Raw genomic sequence first — 21914 nt, forward strand, 5'->3', positions numbered from 1 at the left:
CAGACAGCTGTTAGCATTTGTTCAGCAGCTCGTGGAGTCTAGAGCCAAAACCGCTGTGATTCCCTTGGCTTCTCCTTTGTGGGTGCAAGATGGCAGCTCCTATGCCAGGCGTCAGGCCCTATCAGGGCAGGAAGCAAGGGGGAGGCCGGAAGCAGCTGCAGCTGCCCCTCTGCATCGGGGAAGCAGAACCTTTCTCCGGCTCTCCCTCCCCACCCCCCTGCCCGCCACCGCCACCATCACCAGCACTGCAGCTGAGCTGCACCCAGATCTTACTAGCCTCATGTGGTCATCCCTACTTGCAAAGGAGGTTGGGACAGCGAATAGTCAGTTTTGCTGGCCTCTAGAGTCCAGGCAGGCAAGGGAGTGGGGTTTGGGGGAGAATACAGGGCTACTGTTTCTGGGAGAGTAGTCCTGAGTCTTGAGTCAACTCTCCTTCACCTCTTATTTTTACTCTTATTTTTACGTAATGCCTAACTCTCCTGGGTTTTGAAGCAGGGTTGGACAGTTAAAAAGACTTGTGTGAGCTGGCAGTGGTAATGCTTTATTTTCCAGACTGTCCTAAGGAATCAGGCGTCAGCTGTTTTGACATCTGTGCCCTGATGGCCCAGCTCTCCACTGCTCGGTTATCAGACGCCAAGTCCAGCTGCGGGGCCTGCGCTGCCCAGTGCCCCCTCGCCTCCTGACTGTGAGGGGAGAGAGCGGCCGCACCTTCATCAGGACGGAGGGTTCATTTGGGCTGCGGTCCCCCGCAGGATGCTGGAACACCAGTTCCCAGGAGGCCGCTCACCCTTGACACTGTTACGGCTGAAGCAACGCTACCACTTGGCCAGCACTCCGTACTGGTGTGGAAACACTGAGCATATTCTGTAAAGCCAGACACCCAGCCCCTGCCTAGAGCCTCGGAGGCCTGCTCACCCCAGCTCCTCTGCCGGGAACCCACCCCTGGCCCGAGACCTCCTTAGAATCCAGCAGCCAAGGGCTCAGGCCTGGCCTGGCCAGGTCCTGAAGACCCTGCTGCCGACAGCAGTGGGGCTGTGCACCATGCCCCTACATTTGACGGGCATGTGGCTCTGATTTTAAAATACCGGAATGTGTCTTCTGGTAAAGCGCACTTACTACTCTCATTACCGACTGTTTCTCCTGAGTGTCCATGGTGAACAGCGAGTGGGTAGTTGATCATAGGTGGGTTCTCCCATTACTGGCAGCCTGGGCTTCCTCAAGGCTAATTAATAAGTCACTTGTTAGAAAATTTGACTGTTCATGCTGCTAGGGAAAAAAGCCAGAACAAGGAACACACCCTGTATGACTCCATCTTCATGAAGCTGAAGAAGAGGAACCGTGAAGTGTGCTACGAGGAGTCGGGAGGGGGGAGCCTTGGGCACGAGAAGGCTTCTGGGGCACCCGTCTGTTCTTTTCAGGTATGATCTGGGTGTTGAGACTGCACAATGGTGCAGTCACTTCAGAAAACAAGTAGTTCCTTACGGTGTTCAACGTGCAGTTACGACGAGACCCAGAAGTTCTACCCAACAGTGTATGTAAATATTCATAGCAGTGTTATCCATAATAGCCAAAATCTGGACGATAAAATGTTCACCCCTCGGTAAACGAATAGAGAAAATCTCGTTTACCTATATACTGGAATACTGTTCAGCGGTAAAAAGGAATAAAGTACTAACGCGTGCTACGACATAGGTGAACGTGCCAAGTGAAGGAAGCCAGACAAAAGACTCTGTAGTGCAAGACCACACTCACAAGTCACTTCTAGAGAAGGCGAATCTATAGGCGTGGGAAACAAGTCACCGGGGGCTGAGGACTGGAGACTGGCGGGTGACGGACTGCAGACGCGTGTGAGAACACGTTTTGGGAGTGGTAGAGATGTTCTCAAAGTGGTTCGGGGTGATGGTTGCCCAACTTCATACATTTACTAAAAATCACTGAATTACCATGTATTGTGGGTAAACTGTACAGTATGCAAATCGCACCGCAATAGAACAGTTCACCAAAATATTAAATCTTTCCATTTTCAAATGTTCTCAACTAAGCCAAATTCTTAATGAGCTTATGTGAAAAAAAAACCCCAAGTCTGTGGTGCAAACCCCTGGAATGCCAGTTTGCCACTTGGCACTAAGAGGCATCAGTAGAAATTTGAATAAAATAAAAGCCTTGTGCCCTAGGAGTTTAGGATGCAAAGGGTGAAAATGGAACAGTACACAGTTACAAAACCCCATGATATTTTATGTCAATCATACCTCAGTTTAAAAAACACACCTCATGATGAATATGAGTGGTGTGTACAGCACTTTGGGTCCAGGACACTCCTGGCTCTGATGGGCTGGAGTCGGGAGCAGAACAGAGCAAGGGACCAACACTGGAGCTGGGCTTCAAAGGGTAAACAGAAATTCAGGACGTTGCAAATGTAGAAAGTGAAGAAAAGAATGGGTGACAGTTTCAGGCACAGGGAACGGAATGGGCAAAGTCTGGGAGGTGTAGAAAAGAAAGTTCCTTCCTGCAAAGGGGGAGGGCTGGAGACCTCGTGTGTGGGGAGAACAAAGAAGGAAGGCAGGGCCAGGTGGTAAAGGGCTTGGCAGCATGTGTTAGAGTCTTTGGACAAAGGGTTAGGCAGGATTTATTGGTTGGAGGAACACAGGCATGCTTCTTTTGGCCCAAATGAAACTTTGTATATCTTGGCAATTTCCTATGGGACTCATTTAAAAAGTATTCACTAGTATAGGGCTTGTCATGTGTCAGGCACCGTCTAATCATCTCTGCAGACTCAATCCCATCAACAGGGGTTCTCAAACTCTAACCTGCATGTGAAGCTTGTGGAAGACAACTTCAAACCAAGATCCCAATGTAGTAGGTCTGCAGAGGAGCCCAAGAATTTACACTTCAGTCCGGTTTCCAAAGGCGATGCACCTGGCCCAGGGAGCGCACCTTAGGAACCACTGCTTCATGTCAACCTTATAAGAAAGGTATTATTATCATCACCAGCATCCCCATTTTACAGAGGAAGAAACTGAGCTAGTTAGGCCACCTGCCTAGGGCCACGTAACAACCACTGATGGGGCTGGGATTTAATGGTGGGGAGTGTCTGCCGTGCCTCCTAGTTCATAGGTTGCAAACAAGCAGTTAAGGGTTGGCATTTTCAATCCTTTTTTTGCAACTACCAAAAAGATATCACACACACACACACACACACAAATGGGCCTTAACTGACATCTGAGATAGAAGAATTAGAGGCCCTAACCCATACCAAGAGGGTGGAGAGGGAAAGTCTTCGAGGAATTCTCTAGTCCATTCCAATGAAACAGTGTTTTGGTCCTACTGCGATGAAGCCAGGATTTAGAAATGCCAAGTATCAGTGTAAAAAAAATGACTACTTAAATACGTACAAGGAAATCATTGCATGAAACGGCACAGCTCAAAGCTGAAGTACAGGTGAATGCTCAGTACCCGTTGTTTTAAACACATTTAAAAATTTAACTACATTAAGAAAACTGACAATAACTAGAGAAGATAACCTTGCAGTTTTTGGAGGGTCCCAAGATAAAAATGGGAATCATTTCACGTATCTGCTTGCTTTTCACATCTTGATCTCCTCCATAGCATCTCCCTGGTTTCCCTCCAATAAACAACTGCTTCCTCCAATTGGTGGCATTCTGTTATTTTGGAGAGCTGAATCACAGGGGCTGTAACACCGGCCTGCATGCTCCATCTTGTTTTGCAGAGTGCTGTATATCTAATTAAAGCTTCCAACCAGTCCATAAAAAGATCTAACATTTAAAAAAAAGCAGTTAGTGTTGGAGACGGCCCCAGGGCCAACTGGAGAAGAGGTTTCTTCATTAACAACAAACACATTTGCTCAAATTCAGAATTAAGTAATAATACGTTAATTTGCACTGGAATATTTTTAAATATTGCCTAAGCATCATCAGATCGTGTTACCACGTTTATGGTGGAACCGAAAATTGGTCATATTCTTGCCAGTAGGCACGACAGCCTCTCCAGAAACACTGGGGATGAATAAATGATTTACCACGTGGAGAGCTGGAGCTGACTTTATTTAAACCAACTTATTATTCTGTTCCTTTTCATTTGTTGTTGTGCTATTCTCATGCCCTTGTTTTCCTTACAGAATGTATTTAAAACCAGAGTTACATGGCAGCAATACAAATACTCCACCTTCTAAGGGCTTATCTATGATGGCCATTGTTTTGTGGTTACTGTCCCATAGCTCAGGGCTGCTGACCTGGCGGTGGAGGCCCTCACCACCTGCATTCCCTTGGGAGACCATTAGAATGGTCTCTTTCCCCCTTTCGTGACTACAGGCTTCCCTGAATGGTGACCCCTCCCAGAGAGGTAAAGCACGTGGCCTCCCAGGCTCCCAGCAACAAACCGAGTTAGCAGCTCGTGCTTAACATGCTTCTAGAGTTAGAATGTCAATGTCAAAGCAAGACTATTTTTCTATGGTCTTTCTAAGTCAGAGTGTTCCCAGAGTTGACTCAGCCCTGGGGACAGAGGCCCCCGCCTAAGGCCCACAGCATGAGGCTTTACCCAGCCCAAATGATCCATCAACCCATGCTAGGGCATTAGGGTAACTGGGAGTCCCCCTTTGATAGAAAACCTTGGGACATTACCCTGAAGATTCGCACTTCCCAACAATCCACTTTTGCTTCCCAATGGTCTTGACATGCAAAGTTTGTGCTATGGAGAGTCTAGAGAAAAAAGCCTCTGACATTTGCCAACACAGACGTTTGCTAAAGCCATCTAGAGTTGGCTTCTCCATCCAATTTAAGCAAACTTGGAGAATCTAAGCAGCTTTTTCTTTTGGCTCGTGTCCTTTGCGAGGGGTCCTTTCATAGGGGAGGGTTAGGGAAGAAGGGAGAAACAGGGAAAAGCGGTCGGTAAACCCTGGCATCAGGCAATTTGGCTCCCTTCTGGGAATGGGCACTCCACCAAGCACCAGGCTTCCACTTCCAAGGTGGGAGGCTGGAACCCTGGGGCCCACACCTCTGGCCAGCTCTAAGCTCCATTCTGGAGCTGATCCGTCAGTGCCACGGTTAATGCCTGGCATGTTCACATCCCTGAGTTCATATGCTTTAATACTTTCCATGACCTGTTGCCGTTCAGTGCTGTTTCCTGAGGAGGCAGCCTGGTCTGGCCAGTGTCTCCTGCTGGCCTTTAAAACCAGCGCTGCATTCAGATGCTGAGCTGTTCTTTTTGTTTACCATGTTTTACCACGCATAATATGCTCCTATGTGTAATACCCATCTGTGTTTCAGTACTGATTCCCATGGATAATCACTTTATCCACGGGAATGAGCACTTACATATAATGTGCATCCTTATGTTCCCCTAAAAAATGTGGGCCCCAAGTGCACATTATACACAGCAAATAGCAACAAAATAAAAATTCCTTCAAATTAGGTTCCCTGGGGAAGAAGCTATGGGGGGGGGGACCCCATGTGCATGTATACATATATATATATGAATGTATGTATACATACATATGAATGTATGTTTTTCTCATTGTCTAAAACTGGATGAGAGATGGGGTGAACCTTTAAAAGGGTAAAGTGGGTGTAGCCCTCAGGCCCGCGTCCCGGGACACAGAGTCTGGTGCGGGCTTGGTCCTCTCCCTCCGATTTCCCTCGACAGCTCGCGCTACTTTTCTCGACCATTGTCCTGCGTCCCCTCTCCTCCTCCGGCTCCTCGCCCGCCTCCTACCGCCTGCCGCAGCCTAGACTGGCGATGGCCTGGACGCTAGCAGGATGCCCTCTAACAGCCCGCGTGCCGCTGCCCGCAGGTGCGCCCCGCCCCTCCCGCGGCCCCGCCCCGGCGTCACGTCACAGTGACGGGAGGTCCGCGCAGGCGCAGCTCACCCCCACCCCTCCCCGCCGCCCGGCTGCCCGCCCGCTCGGTATTATGATTAGCTCTGGGTGCGGGGAATCGGCGGCCGGGAGGGAGTCGTCGGGGCCACGGCCGCTGCAGACGGACGCCCGTCTTCGGGCTGAGGTAAGGGGAGCGCGGATCGCTGCCGGGCAAGGTGGCCCTGGGCGGGTGTGTGGGGCGGGCCTCCGCCACGGCTATCTCCGTCGTTGCGGGGCTGGGAGCCCGGGCCGGGCGCCCGCCGCAGGCGGAAAGTAAGTTGCGCGCTCCGCGCTCCCTGCGCCGGGCGGCATCGCGGGCCCAGGCGGATGCGGAGCCCGAGCTGTAGCGTCCCGGATCCGGTGCTGCGGCGGCGCGGCCTGGCAGCAGGGCGGCGGCGGGGCCCCGGCGGGAGCCGTCACTGCGGCGACCGGCCGCGGGCGCCCGGAGGCCCTGCCCTTGCGGCCGCGGCGGGATTGCGGCACCTCCGGAGGCTCCCGCATCCCCTCCCCGCCCCGGAGCGGGCCGAGTGCGGCGCCTGCCGGGCCCCGCGCCTCAGCCGGGCTCCCCGCGCCCAGGTTCTCTCGTGCAGTGTGTATTCTTCTCCGAATGTGTTTTCTTTTTTCAAACGAATCTAGAAATCTGGCCGCAGCAAGGGGGTTCCTCGGTAAAACTGTAGCCTTACAATAGAATGGGGATATTGTTGTCGGTAGAGAAAGGGCATCGGGTAAGGAAGGAGGAGCAGTGCCGTTCCCGAGGGAGAGCTAGAATTTTTTCACGTTGGGAAACCTCCGTTCTTTTCCGTAGTCATCGCCTGTTGATTTCTTTCTGGACCATTTTACAAAAACCTACTGCCTTTTACTTGGACTTGGGATCCAGGAAAGTGGCAGCCTTTTATCCTGGGGTGTTCCTGGAGCCTTCCTGGTCCTGCCAGTTGGGTCAGATATAACCCAATAGCTTCATAGGGAGTTCGGTTCCAGTCCGGTATTGGGGCGGTGGGGGGAATTGATCAGCAGGGTCCTTAAATTATAGTTGTCTATGGATATAGGACCTGTCAAACTGTCAAGTTACTTTTCTCCCCCTCCATTTAGTTGAGTGCATTCTCAAAGTCTTAGGGGCCGATGTTAAAGCTGACTTAATGCCTTTCTCGTTTTATGGTGAAAGGTGAACCATGGCTTTCAAGTGATGAAACAGCAAAGGCTGGACATCCTGTTGAATTTCCCCCCAGTTCCCATCAAACAACAGATTCCTCAGTGTGGGTTCCTTGTACGGGTTGGGAACTAGTCCCCAGCCAGTCTGATTTATCAGAATGTATATCAGTGTACTTTACAACCTGGGCTTGTCAACGCTTATGCAATCGCTTCGTTAATTTATAATCTTGTTACATTGCTTTCCAGATTTATAAAATCATTCCCTTCAGGAAATCTGTCTTCAACGTCTGCTTAAATATTTCTCTTGGAATTGGATTCCTGAAGAGGAATGTGCTGTACAAGTGGTGATTAAAGCATACTAATTAGACAAGTGCCTTAAAAAAAAAGTATTGATTCTTTTAGCTGACTCTCGAATTTTCCCTGTAAGGAAAACTTGACATTCCCATTTTGCAGAACTTGACATGAGAGAAGTTACGTGACATTCCCAAGGTCATGTATTGAGGCAGTGTAGTAACTGAAAATCAAGTGCACAGTGTTAACTTTCCTTAATGCTCCCTCCACCTTCAGGACTTTCTGGTCCAGTACTTTGAGGGGCCCCTTTCAATTTTTGATATTTACACAATCTGTTTGTTATTTTATTTTGTGCACAAAAATTACTCTCATCTTAAGAATGTTACTATTTTGAGTGAATTTTTATTGCAGGAAGACCCATTCATTTAAAACACACTTGAACTCAGAAGTTAGACAAATTTGCATTGTTTTAGAACATCAATATAGATAGGCTCGTAGGATTTAATCCCGTGATCTGAAAAGGAAGGCATTGAACCGTCCTTGTTAAAATTGAAGGGTTTGATATTTTTACTGGGTGCAGGAAATATTCTTTGTCTAAAGTTTACTCTGGTTGTTTCATATGAAAGTGAAACTAAATAGAAAAAAAAGGTGTTTATTTTTGGAGCTACCCAGCAGCCCTGGTTTTCAGCTTTGGTATAAATAAGGCCACGGTTTCTTTGCTGTAATGTAGTAGCTTGTCAGAGCCCAGGAGCTTCCGGCACTGCCTAGGAAGGAAAGGGAACAAGTGAACTTTCCACAAGGCTAGGATTTTAGGAATTACAAACATAGATAAGGAGCTCTACGGACTTGATTTAACTGTATGCTGGCTATTTGCCTAGCAACCAAAAGATAGAGTTTTAGCCAACATGCCTTTACAGGAAAACTATTATTGAGGATTTAGGTACTTCCCAGCCTGTGTCTATGCACAGGTAAATCCCTAAGAGCCACTTAGGTGGAAACGTTGACTGGATTCTAGCAGTTTTGAATGCAGACTTAATCTGTGATCATTTATTTATGGAGCCCTTTTGTGTCTATTTTTGGGGCCCCAGGCTAGAGCGCAGCAATAGAAAGGAGCTTACAGGCTATTGGGGACTCCAAGGTAAACAGTAACAGTACGCTGCTTTGGTGGTGCCCCGGCAAATCCCCCTGGAAGCACAGAGGTGGGCATAGGCATCTGACTTGGGAATGCTTCACAGAGATGGGAACGATTGAACCCTTGGAGGACAGGAAGAGTCCCCAGGCCGAGAAAGGGGGAGAGGGCTCAGAGTTCAGAGAGGCCGAGAAGGTAGGGCCAAGTGGGGGAGGAGGGACGTAGCTCCAAGTGGGTGAAAGGGAGTTGGGGAGGTGGAAACAGTGCAGCTGTTCTTTTTTTAAGGAATCTGAAGAGGACGGGGGAGGAGCGGGGCAGGAGCGCTGGGGATGGAGGGCAAGTGCCCTGGCACTGTATTTCAGTTTGGAAAGAGCCGGTGTAAAGTGCCTCGGGCCCCCCTCGCCACAGGAGGGAACACTGGAGGAGTGTGCCAGAGTGGCATTGTTGGCACTGCGCGTCGCTTCCTCATCTACTTTCCTGTGCATCTGTGTGGGGTCAAGGCCCTCTGTCCTGTGGGAGGTCATTGCCTGCCCGTGGGACGGGAGGAACCCGCCTAAAGGATTTCTGCTCTGCCTTCCCTGAACATTTGTTTCTCTGCTGTCACTTCCAGAGCCTCCTGAGAGCCCGCTTTGGCACCTCCTGCATTTGGCCTCTGCTCAGGTAGGCTCTTCCCCGAGAAATCTGGCCTCCTTCCCTCTCCTTGTGTCGTACCCTGCCCCCAATGGCTGTGCTGTGGCCACCCAGTAGCTATTTCAGAGTCAGAGGGCATTATCTGCCCATGCACTGTGATGTTTTATGTCCCCGAGTGTCTGCAGCCTCTGGCAAGGTGGGTCTGTCTGTCTTTCTAAACACAGACACCCTCAGCTACATAGAAATGTAACTTGGGTTACGAAATCGGTGCTCCAGAAGCGCAGGTGACAGACACACAGGGGGTCAGATTGGGCCTCAGTGGGCCTCGGCAGTGGACATGCGCTCATCTTTTCCAAACCCTGGAGACTGCCAGCACCAGAAGGCAGAACCCGCTTCTGTGATCGCTGTGTCCCCGGACCAGAGTCCTGCCTCCGGTGTCGCCGCACTACGAAAGAAGTGTCTCAATGAAGAAACTTTAAAAACCCGAGCTTTCCTTTGTGGATTTCTGTCGGCCTTGTTCGGAGAAACCACACGCATTCTGACACAGCGGGGCTGGATTTAAGTTGTGTTGCCACCCAGACCTTCAGCACTGGAAGCAAGTTGTCTGCTCGATGCTAGCACGGACTAGGTGCTCAGGAAATGTTTGTTCCCGTCCCGGATTCCAGCTGGAGGGCATGGCACGCCACCTGCTAGCTGTCTCTGCGAGTCATTCTAAATCCCCATCTGCTTTGCCCCCTGCGCGTTGAGTTTTGGGGTTTTACTTCCTAAACCTGTCTCCTCCATTACCTCTCTCTCCTCATCGCTGCCCAGAAACTAGTGGCCCTCATCTTTAAGTTTTTAAGGCTTCATTTACCTGGAGGTGTTTCCAGTCGTCTCCTTGCCTGTCTCCCAGCTCTAGATGGGCCTGTCTGTGTGCTCTGCACTGCGCTGCCCGAGTGGTTTGTTGAACTCTCACCCCTGATGGCTGCCCCTGCTTCTTTCGCTTCTTGGTGCCAGCTTTCGTTTGTCCTTGTGATAAAATGTGTCCGTGTGTAGCAGGCTCTGGGATACAGAGCCGAATAAGACAGGCGTGGGCCGTCCATGGCCTGGACTTACCATTTATTCTTGTGGAGGACACACGTTACTCATCACATCGTCACCAAAAACTGTGACCATGGTGGTGACAAGGGCTGTAATAGAGAAAGACGAGGTGCTGTGAGAGGGCACAGGGGGCAGCTGTTGGGGTGTGTGGGGAGGCTGCCAGTCCGAAGGCGACCTATGCGCTGGGCTCTACAGCCTGGGCGGGGCTGGCCAGGCCGGAGGAGTATCAGCCGATCTGCGTGGAATAAAGGTTGCGGGGTACCTGGCCCTCGCCTCCCTGTCTGGCCCTTGCTATGCGTGAATTTTTGTTCCAGACCCACTGAGCTCTCTTGGGTCTCTTCTGGGAAGCCTTTTCCCCACCAGCACCGTTTTCAAACGCAGAGAAATCAGTCTCTCTGAGCTCCCCTCCTACGAACTCCCCAGGGCCGGGACAGGGGAAGAACAGCTCTTCAGGCTGTTCTAAGAGATCGTGAACAGCTTGAGGCCAGGACCCTCCTCGAGGCTCCAGGAAGGTGTCTGGGGGCAAGAGTGAGGGTGCTGATAGAAAAATGAGATGGGGAGCCAGGCGCACAGCCCCTCTCAGACAGCGGGCTCTCCTGCCAGGAAGGCCAGTGCTGAGAGGTTGTGCAAGACGTCGTGTGATTTTGGCCCCTCTCACACCTTGCTCATTCGTACATATTTTCCCATGTAGCTTTCATGACAATTGTTCAAGGTGACGATTGCGTTTCATAAAATCATGCCTGTGTTAGGAGTTGGGCCACGCGCTGGGCTCTGGTCGCTGTGGTACTCGCCCCATGCGCTCTAATGTTGCTCCTTCTGTTTGCTGAGAAAATGGGTTTTGATCATTTTTAGCGTGCGCCTCTGTGGTGAATTTAATCAGAACAGTTGACCGAGTTGTGTTGTGAAATGCCGAATCTTAGCATGCTGTCCCGGCTCCTCTCCAGTATCCTGCCCCTTGTGCGTGCACACACCTGTGGGGCCATGATGCTGTGTCCGTGTGGCATAGCGAAGGGAAAACATTCGCATGACATTGCCTGTCTTTAATGAGTGCTCTGCCACGTTGGCACTTCTGTATTAGATTGTATTTTAGATCATGTAAGTTTTACGGTACAACTTCTCTAAAGTTCATTTTATTTTTTCAATTGCAGTGGACATTCAATATTATATTAATTTCAGGTGTGCAGCATAGTGATTAGACACTATCGTAACTTACAAAGTGATCGTCCCGATAAGTCTAGTACCCACCTGGCACTATATGCAGTTATTACAATATTATCGACTGCGTTCCCTGCACTGTACTTTATGTCCCCGGGGGATAATATACATTTTGGATCATGACACTCTCCTGACAAATAATGTGTGGACACATTATATAGCCAGAGTGCAGTGTTTTCATGGATCTCTTTTTAAAATAGTCAAAATAATGTACAGGCTTTTAATGAGTTTGTTTATTCGGGCCCAGGCAGAATGGGTGAATTTCTCCGCACAGCCCGGACCGTTCTCTCCAGTCAGCACGGAGGGTCAGGAGAGCCACGGAGGAAGTTTAGGGCAGAGGACTGAGTCTGCAGTTGTAGTGCTTGAATTTGTCCTCAGCTCACCTATTTTGTGAGTATTTATTTGCTAATCCTCTTGTGAAGGAAAATCCCTTTTCAGAAACAAATGGAGGGAATGTGATTTGCAAAGTACGTTAAAATTGCAGTTTCGGAAAGGATGAAGTTTTGAAGCAGAAACTGAACCTCCCTCAATTTCCCCCCAAATTACGTGCTTGCTGTTCTTTGTCACCGGGAAGGGATCTTGCTGTCACAAAATTGCGTGCAAACTCCAGAGGTGGAGATACTTGCAAGGTACTGTTCCATTTTTAGATGACCAGTAATGACCTCCACTTATCTTTTGAATGGTTATTTGGCTGTAACTTCCTTTCTCCACTTAAAATGGAGTTTCTAAACATTTCAAAAAAGTGTCCAATGGAGTTACTTGTTAATGATGTTTATAGGTGAGTCTTTGGTGATGCCAGGGAATGTTCTCCTTTTGATTAATTGTTGGGGCAGGTGACTTACCTGCATGGCTCGTCAGAATTGGAGAAACAGCGAAATGTCAAAGTAGATTTGTTCTGGTGCTGTTGTTGCTGGGATTTAGAAAGGCCTGGTTTGGGGGGAAGGCAGTCTTATTGCCGGGAGGGATGTGGGTTCCTGGGTTGGGCTGGGGGTGGGGGGTGGGACCAAGGGCCAATCCTGGCAGCTCTCTCCTGGAGTTGGGCCGGGGCAGAGGAAGTCCTTAGCTTCTGTGATCCTGCTGTCTCTTCTGCACAATGGGAACGGGTGCCTCCGTTGTGTTGCTGGTTGTGAGGAATCAGTGTTAGAACAATATAAGGAGTCCACTTCTTATATAAATGCCCAGTAAGGAAATTGTTTACTCCTTCTGAGACCTGCATGGAGGCAAAACCAGAATTCAAAAGGAGCGCCTGTGGCCGTGAAAGACATTTCTGAAATCTGAAAGGAGACAGAGGCCACTGTGGTTTAGCTGTGGGGCTCATTGCTCCGCGAACCTGTTGGTAGGGCAGCTTTTTAAGAAAGTAATACAGGTGATGATGGAGATCAAATGAGTCAGAGATCAAATGAGTCAAAACAAAGCAGAAACTGGTGTTTTACGAGACTTTAAAGTGAATAGTGAACTTTTTAACTGGTTTAAATTCTCTAACAACCTTATAGGACCAGGTGGCTTTCATGTTAAGAACCTAAAGGGTTTTTCTCTTCTGTTGAGGCCTCATCTCTCAGAGCTGCTTCTGTGCAGTGTTAACGCTTTCAGGACTTTAATTAACCGTGAGTATAATTCAAAAGAAACACGTGAGTTTTGGAGTGTGGCAAGTTTCCCACTGGTGTTGAATAGGGGCGAGTTCGTTACAGCTGCCTAAATGGGGAGCCGTTATGCATTTTTCAGGAGCAGCCTTCTTAGCCCGACCGAACTTGTCTTGCTTGTACCCCAACTCACAGCTGCTTGCACGCTGGCGCGCTCCTCTCCTGTCAGCCGGCCAGAAGTCCTCCCTGCTGCCTGTTTCCGCTCCCAGGAACCGTGTCCCAGGAGCCCCTGCGGAGGACAAGCCCTGGCCTGTGGGCTGCCCCGTCCGTGGGGGTCCCGCCTCTAGTACCCTCTCCTCTTCCTCTGGCATACCTCGCCTAGGCTAACCTGTGTGATTATTTGTCTTTTTAATGTGTTGGTAACTCATTTGTGAGATTCTAAAGGACAGGGACCGGGCTGTGCCCTACACAATCAGGGCTCAAATAGTTGCTGATGAAAGCAGACTCGGTGTCCCTGTCCCTCCCTCGGCCTGAAGGAGCTGCGACCCTGGTCCCTCAAGGGAGGCAGAGTATGTCACTGAATGCCTTGTCTGTCGAGACCGCATAATGGGCTTCAGTCACCTTTTCAGGGAAATTGCTTTACTTCACAGATCTCAGTGCAAAGTAAATTGAGTGAAGAATTACGGACAGAAAGTAAAAACTGTAATAACTTCCCCCTTCCCTAGATTATAAAAGCAGCACACATTCACTGTCAAAAATTGGAAAAGAACAGCAAAACCGAGAGAAAAAAATATATAATCTTGTCAATTTAACAATTGTATTTTTATGCATATGTGCAAATTGTATACTTTTTCACAAAAGTTGGACTCCTGTGCCATGAAATTTGGTCCGTGAATTTTTTTACTTAGTGTTTTACTGTGCGGTTTGCCCACGAGCATAATGGGTCCCCGGGCACTATGGCACGGTGGCGCTTTCAGCGCACCGCGAGTTAGCCGGTCCGTTATCCCACACCTTCAGTCGCTTCTGATCGTTTTGTTTTTGCATGTATAAAGATCACTGAGCATCGTAGAGTATAGATCCTTGTCCACGTCTTTATTCCACTAAGACGTAAATCTAGCAGTGAGATTTTAAAATCCCGGACATCAGTTATTTGAGGGCTCCTGGTACGTGGATTACCCAATTGCTCTTCAGGAAGGCGGTCTGCGGTCCCAACATGTGAGAGGACCCCCGAACGAGGCTGCCTTTTCAAAGTCAGTGAAGTGTTGGGTGCCGGTGTTTTTGTTTATTTTTCTCTGTTCCAGCATTCTTTTTTGACCATGTCTTAATAACCATCTTCGTCACAGTATCAGTGCGGGGCGGGGGGGGGCGCGGTAAGGTAGGCAGTTATGGTGGGTTTTGACATTGTTAATAAACACTTTGGAAGAGAGGTCTTGATTATTAGGTTTTTAAATTCTATACAACTTCCAACTTATGTTCTGTTTGTCTAGCAACGCAGTAATTGTGGGTTGACTTTATTTATTTTATAGTAATTTCTAGGTGCCAGCGTTTGCTTAAGTCATTATTTGTTCTGTGAGTGCTTTATACCAGGGCTGTCACCATGCTAATTTTTTATGTCACTTCCCCTTAGGTAGACACAGTGACATGCTTAGCAGTTTCATCACCTCAGTGAGGGGCAGTACCTATTAGGAATTTGAACTTGTTACCTGTGCTGCTGCTCCAGGTTCTGTGATTTGGATGTTAACCCCTTTATCTCCACAAACACTGAGTACTACCAAGTACTACTACAAATACTAAGTACTACCAAGTACTACTGTAAACACTAAGTGCTACTCTACATTGGTTAGTAAATCTCTTGGCTCCTGAATACATTCCAATTCCTTGACATATCCTGGACTATGGCTTGTTTTACTCAGAGGAAATAGGGAGTACTTAAACCAGCACTTTAAGGAATCGGTCTGCATTGGCGACCCAGTCACTGCCTGCGAGGCTGCAGCCGGCTTTTCAGCCCAGCATCCTGGCCACGCCAGTGATCCTGAGTCCATTAAAATTGACGGCCTAGAAGAAAACTTTCAGAACATGTGTCAGTAGGCACGCTTTCCACGGGGAAATACTCTCGTAGACATTTGGAGATACGGTTTCTCCTGGTCAGACATTTTTCATAGTAAATAGTTGACCTGGCCCTGGCTGGCGTGGCTCAGTTGATTGAGTGCGGGCCTGTGAACCAGGGGATCACGGTTCGATTCCCAGTCGGGGCGCATGCCTGGGTTTCGGGCCAGTTCCCAGCATGGGATGCAGGAGAGGCAACCATACACTGATGTTTCTCTCCCTCTCTCCTTCCCTTCCCCTCTAAAGATAAATAAATAAAATCTTTAAAAAAATAGTTGACCTGAACCTTTTCGTGTGTAGTTCCCATCTTAATTCTATCCAGGAACTGCAGACTGATACTCCTGATAACCATGGAGTAGTAATCAACCAATCCAGTGAAAGCTGTGGCTTCATCCTCGACGTGTAGCTCATAGCAATGCCTACCAGGAGGAGGTGTGCTGTTACAGAAAATGTGGGGTATTGCTCACTTTGGTTAAGGAGAGCCGCAGTGGCAACAGCCTGGGAGGGTCGTGTTTCTTCTGTGTGGCCTGCAGGTTGTTGATACTCCCGGAGGGTTTGGCCTTTGTCTTCCTCTCGGCCTCTGCCTTGTTGTCTCGACACCTTCGAAAGTCTGGCCAGGGTGGTAAGGCCAGGGTGGTGGCACTCGCTGAGAGAGTGTTGGTTCCTCCACTCAGGTGGGCTTTCCTATGAACATACAGTTTAATGCAGTATTTCCCAAGTTAGAATTATAGTTTTCATTTGTTTTATGTTTGTAGAAAATAACCCAATAATTTCCATGTGTAAGAAGCATAAATACAATTTTAGCGTGGCTTTTCAAAAACTCACCTTTTAGTCATTTGTATTAGAGTGCACAGATTTTTTTGAAAGTGTGTAATGTAAGAGATTTTTGCGCATTTGAAGATCAGTGGTCTGATTTTGTGGGGAAAATTATACTACCCCAAACAGAACAGAGAGCGGCTGGAGAGGCGGCCTAGGGTTGCACGTGGCCCTGTTTGTTCGACTCCCCTCCTTTCTCTGGCTGTGGTTTGGTTCCCAGTGGTTACCCAGGCAGAGCCGTTCTGTCCTGCTCTCTCCTGGGGGCGGTGGGAGTGGCAATATTGTTTGGTGGGCAGACCGGGCTGTGTCGTGATGATGTCAGGGAAGGGCTAAAAGTGAGTTCTGATGACAAGAACAGGGTGAGTCCCAAAGTGGCAGGAGGTGGAGCAGAGACTGGTTCTACAACTGTGTTCAGCAGCTTGCACAACGTGTGCCGGGCCCACCCGCACTTCCTTCCTCCTCTGCAGCCACACCCGCAGGCGCCAGGCGCAGCGGCTCCTGCTCTCTGAGCTGGGTCGGCAGCAGCATCTTCTTGCAACTGGAGCTCCCTGCAGGTGTTGCCAACGCTCTTGACTCCTTCCTCTGAGGTTCTGTTTCTCTAGGTGCAGCCTGTGTGAGCAGATGCTCCGTTAGAAGACTTTACAGTGACCCGATTTAGTGGTTTTCCTGCTTTAGATGATGCCGTGTTAGCTACGCACATCATTAAAAATACTGATTTATGGTAGTCGAGGGCATGGGAAGAGGCTCGCCATGGTGGAGAAAAGTAGTTACTGCCCTCCACACGCAACATCGTTTTGTGCGGAAGCGTAGGTCTCGAGGGTGTGCACTCGGATCTAAAGGGGGGCCATCCTGCGCGGCATTGCAGGTGGGCCTTTGCCCTCGCTTGTGCTGCCCTGAATTCTCCAAATACTCTGAGGTGAACTTGTTTTGTGGGGAGAAGTCCTTAGAAATGGATGCAACCACCCACCTTCCCCTGTGTCCGTGCGCGCGTCCGTGAGTGTGTTCCACGCTGGGGCAGAATTGTGTCTGGGCGTCCATGACACACAGAAGATAGTTTGGAAGCAAAATGTTCAACAGAGGTTATCACAGAGGGTAGAACAATGGGTGGGTTTTTGAAATTCTCTTTTTGCCAATCTGTATGTTCTATTTGTAATTTTTCCTGCTTAGCACAGATGTTTCATAATTGAAACAAAAATACCAAAGGGAAAGTGATGGAGCCGGTGAAGATGCAAGGCCCACAGTTACATGTAGGGCGGCCACACCTCTGCAACAACATGGAGAAGGTGTACGCGGGTGTTTGCAGAAAGACCCCCCAACAAAATATTCGTAGCGCTGATCTTCGCTGGTAGGACTGTGGGTGCCTCTTTATTCTTTCTGCTTTCTAGTTTGTATTTTTGAGCTTTTTCTGCAAGAATATATTACTCTGGTGAGGAACAATATAAAGGAATAGTCCTTTTTTGAAAGAATAGATTTGATAGAAGTCATCTTAGTATCAATTTAAAAGCAAATGCTTAGATTTTGTGCAGTTTTGCTGAAAACTCATCAGACTTTGACACTCAACTGGAGAGCACCCATTTTCAATTTAATACATTTTAGAAAAAATGAGCAGAATTCTCATGAAAGCCAAAGAGAGACAATAGTTGGGTAAATTCATTCTTCAGAGGCGGAGGGAGAGACTGGAAGAACTCCTGCCCGGGTGAGGGGGACGCCGCCGTCAGAAGAGGGATGGCAGTGGTGGTAAATGAACACTTGCTCTGTGCCAGCTTTCACGCAGAACATGTGGCCGGGCCAGTTCACGTGACCCTCACTTCAAGGCGTGGGGGTCTGTCCTCACTACTACAATTTCTAAAGCGGAAACTGACCGCACGGAGAGACTGGGCCTTGCCCAGGCCCTGCGACCAGTGCCTGGTGAGCTGGGACCCCAGTCGCTGGCCTTCAGACGATGCCAGCCCACTGGGCTGTCACACCGCCTGGCTGCAGAGACTGAGGGTGAAACAGAGGCCGCCAGAAAGGACCAGCGGGTGCAGGTGATGGGAGGAGCTACTGTACCCCCTGGAGCTGAAGGACCAGGTGTGTCCCCACCTGCACTGGACGTAGGGCTGTGCCTGTGACTTTGCGCCCTGTTTTGTGCTGTCGAGCTGTCTCCTTCTCCCTTCATCCCTTCATTCCCAGCAATAAACTTGTTTTCATGTTCACCTTTCCCGTCTGCTTACCACACTTCTTTGTGCTTCCTTTCCCCCAAGCTCATGTGAACTTGAACTTAATGATTGCCTGGATGCTCACCGATGTGTACCTTGCCTTTGGCCTGGTGTGGATGTGTAGCCTCTTAGTTATCTGGGTGCTATTTCAGTGTCCTGGAAATGAGGACACTGAAATCGGTGTCCTGTAAGGCCACCTCAAGTCAGCACTCCCTTCCCTCACTGGGCCACAGCCCTAGACATCAGTGACCTGCTCACGTTCTCTTTGTCCGTAGTGATCACACTGTCCTCTGCACTGTCCCACGGAAAGTGTCCAGTGCAGAGCAGTCGTGTGTGTTTGGCCTTCTCATTGATTTCTGCTGGTCTACTGAAGGCCCGGCTTGGAAAGGCTGCCCTCCAGAGCCACTGGCCCGGTGTTTCAGGAGCCTGGAGGGGCTTCTGCGGGCAGGTGGGGCTTGGAAGCCAGGCCGAGCAGGGTGGAGCCGCACACTGCTGCCTGGCGGGCAGGTCGCGCCTCCTTGTGCCTGCCTTGCGGGCTCTGAGCGAGGAGTGTTCTGGGAAATGCGGATTTGGTGTCTGCTACCCAGGAGGCGTTTAGGGAATAACTAGTTTCCTGTTGTTTGTTAGTATTCTTCCTCCTTCCAGTGGAATAACCTTTCTGACCTGTCTACCTGGAATGATCTCTGTGAATCCGTTTACTGTGGAATTCCTGTGGACCACAAAGATTCCTGGAACGGGCTGCAGTTCAGAGAGGGGAGAAAGACACGGGAGACCGGGCCACTAAGGACAAATAGGACATCTTTGTATGTTCAGATCCAGCTGTAGGGTATATATTTTGACTTGAAGCAAAGTTAAAACAAATAGAACTAAACTAAAATCTTTCTCTGTGTTTTCTTTTAGGAGAAAGACGCACTTAAGAAAACAGAGCAGTAACAAGGACCGTTCAGAACGCAGTTTGCAGGGTATGTCTTGGAGCTGGTGCAAAGTCGCCTGACTCTCTGGAAGCTGTGTCTTAACCCTCGGCACTGGCTCACAGGGCTTTCAGGCACTGCAGGATCCTCAGAGATCGAAAAACAATGTAGTCATTTCCTGGGCTAACTTGAAATACCCTTGATAGTGAGATTAGACGGGCCAGTTTTAAAAAGATGCTCAGTAACAAGGGTATTTTTTCTCCCAGCCTTCAGTGAACTATAATATCCTATTTTTAGGTATACAATTGCAGTTTCGTAGACACTGAAAAAGGGATATGTGTAGAAAAAAAGTGAATTCTTTGATAGTTTGATAGCGAGTGATCATTTCACTACGGGGCAGTCTGTCACTAAGAAGAGATCCTGTAAGGTTCTTTCCCGTGAACTTGCGAGTAGGTACAAAATCAGTTCGCAGCCCCCTTCTGCCACTGTGGTTCTGCTGGGAAGGGACAGGCAGAGTGTTAGTCGTGGTTATCTCTGGGTACCCGGAAAAGGGCTGTTTCCCTTATCTCTTTATTAACTTATCAGCTTAGTAACTAAACATTTTTAATTAATCAGATTAAGTTTCACTGTAAACAAACAGATTTTTTAATCAAATGTGATTTATATTCTACTTTCCATGATTACATCTAAAATAAAGTGCTAGATGAAAAAAAATATGTACCTTGGGGGCAGACTGAAGACATTTGTTTCGAAACTAAAGTTGTGAACTTGTACAATAGAAACCTCGACTTGGATAGAATTTTAAGAATAGTTATTGCCCTTATAATTAATTGAAGTTAAAGATTTAAAGATAATTTTCTGCCCCCTGGAGTTAGCTTAGAGATGTATTTTTGAAAATTAAATATGCTCAAATGTTTTGGGGTGGAAACTACTATCCAAATAAAGCAACATCTTACCATTTGGATTTTCCTTTTAATCTTATTAAAATTATTAACTCTGATGCCAAAGGTAATACACAGAATAAAAGAAATTTGTTTTTCCTAGTACCTATACATGGTACTGATTTCTTATTTAAAAAATCTTAATAGAAACAACTAATCATTTAGTTCTAGGCTCTGAAACAGAGTTGCAGAAATGGTGCAGCGTAGTGGTCGAGCACAGACTTTGGCATCCGGGGGCTCACCTCCGCCGCACACTGGTCCTGTAGCCCGGGCCAGGCTACTCGCTGCTCTGTGCCTCCCAGTGCGGCTGCTGATCCCGGTCTCTGAGGGCAGCTGTCGGGGTCGAAGGGGGTGCGGAGAGCATTTCACATGTGACCAGTGTATCGTGCTCAGTCAGTAAGTGCTAGTTGGTATTTATCATTTCAGTAATTACTAAGAAGAAACATACTAGTACATGTTAACATTGACTTGTGTTATTTATGTGTCTATATGTTGAGATAGTCAACGTATATATTTTTTTCTTATTCATATATATGTATATGAATACATATGGAGAGAGAGTCCCAGATACGTAGTTCATGTCATTTCAGTTTGCATGTGAGAATGACTTTATGCCTCTTTTAGAGTTGACATTTTAACTCTTAAGCTATTATTGTAACATAAATGTAACATTGTTTAGAGTAGTCCAATGTTTGTGAAGGGTGTGGGCTTTGAAATAAGAATTCAGTTTCAATTTATTATTTACTTCAGGCTTTTCCTAACACTTTTTTAAAAAATGAAGCTATAAAACGAAATGTTACCAAAACTTAATTTTGTTTCTCCTCTTATTTTGTAGACATCCATGGCAACACTGAAAATGACTTCCTTATTTTCACCAGACGCTCTTATATGAGAAGATCCCCTTCGGACAGTCGGAACATCGTCTCGTCCGCTGGCCAGCATGGCAGGGTTCAAGCGTGGGTATGACGGGAAGATTGCGGGGCTGTACGACCTGGACAAAACCTTGGGCCGAGGCCATTTCGCAGTGGTGAAACTTGCCAGGCATGTCTTTACGGGCGAAAAGGTGGCCGTGAAAGTCATCGACAAGACAAAATTGGACACACTGGCCACTGGTCATCTCTTCCAGGAAGTGAGATGCATGAAGCTGGTGCAGCATCCCAATATTGTGCGCCTCTATGAAGTGATTGACACCCAGACCAAACTGTACCTCATCCTAGAACTCGGGGACGGAGGGGACATGTTCGACTACATAATGAAGCACGAGGAGGGCCTTAATGAGGACTTGGCCAAGAAGTACTTCGCACAGGTAGTTCACGCCATCTCTTACTGCCACAAGCTCCACGTGGTCCACAGAGACTTGAAGCCAGAGAACGTGGTCTTCTTTGAAAAACAAGGTCTCGTGAAGCTGACGGACTTCGGTTTCAGCAACAAGTTCCAGCCAGGGAAGAAGCTCACGACCAGCTGCGGGTCCCTTGCCTATTCCGCTCCAGAAATTCTGCTCGGAGACGAGTATGATGCGCCTGCAGTAGGTAGGTCGCCTGCCAGCTTTGCTCTCCTGGATTCTCCTGGCTGGAGCAAGGTTGGCCAGATCCGTTGTTTGTTCTTTTTTCAATCTAGAAATAGTTTCTCATAGAATTCCTGGTAAATGCATCTTAATGAACGGTTTGGGTTTCGTATGAATGCCACCTGGCCCTAAAGTCGGCCGTTCATTCATTTCACCCTTTAGCTGGCAAGTGTTTTAAGTGTATTTGTCAGAACAACAAAAGCGAGTAAGTTAACATGTAAGTAATCTCTCGCCTGCTTATTGTAATTTTTGTTAAGGCTCTGAGCACTTTTCCAGCCCTCTTAGATCCTTCTGGTCACCCCCTTCCTGTGAGTACTGTCCACATCCCACACTGGAAGGGCACTGCGACCATTCCAGCACGGCGTGAGGAGTTCGGGCGTTGCGACCATTTGTGAATCGTGACCCTGAACAGAGCACTTGATCTCTCCCTCCAT

The 21914-nt window shown here is 48.4% G+C and overlaps 1 protein-coding gene across 2 annotated transcripts in view; it reads left to right on the forward strand.

The window, feature by feature from the left end:
* Nucleotides 1-5888: 5888 nt before the first annotated feature.
* Nucleotides 5889-21914, forward strand: part of SNRK (SNF related kinase) — a 39753-nt gene continuing 23727 nt past the window's right edge. The window contains exons 1-5 of one of the 2 annotated variants that reach the window (XM_037030651.1): nt 5889-6015; nt 9050-9099; nt 18965-19026; nt 20752-20872; nt 20958-21445. In XM_037030651.1, coding sequence (XP_036886546.1) covers nt 5926-6015; nt 9050-9099; nt 18965-19026; nt 20752-20872; nt 20958-21445 — 811 coding nt within the window. In that variant the 5' untranslated portion in view covers nt 5889-5925. Of the gene's footprint in view, nt 6016-9049; nt 9100-18964; nt 19027-20751; nt 21446-21914 lie in introns of both variants that reach the window. The other variant, XM_037030650.1, reaches the window with a different exon arrangement.

Source organism: Sturnira hondurensis, unplaced genomic scaffold (genome assembly GCF_014824575.4).
Source record: "Sturnira hondurensis isolate 20B ecotype Veracruz unplaced genomic scaffold, ASM1482457v3 Scaffold0020787, whole genome shotgun sequence".
NCBI classification, from domain to species: domain Eukaryota; kingdom Metazoa; phylum Chordata; class Mammalia; order Chiroptera; family Phyllostomidae; genus Sturnira; species Sturnira hondurensis.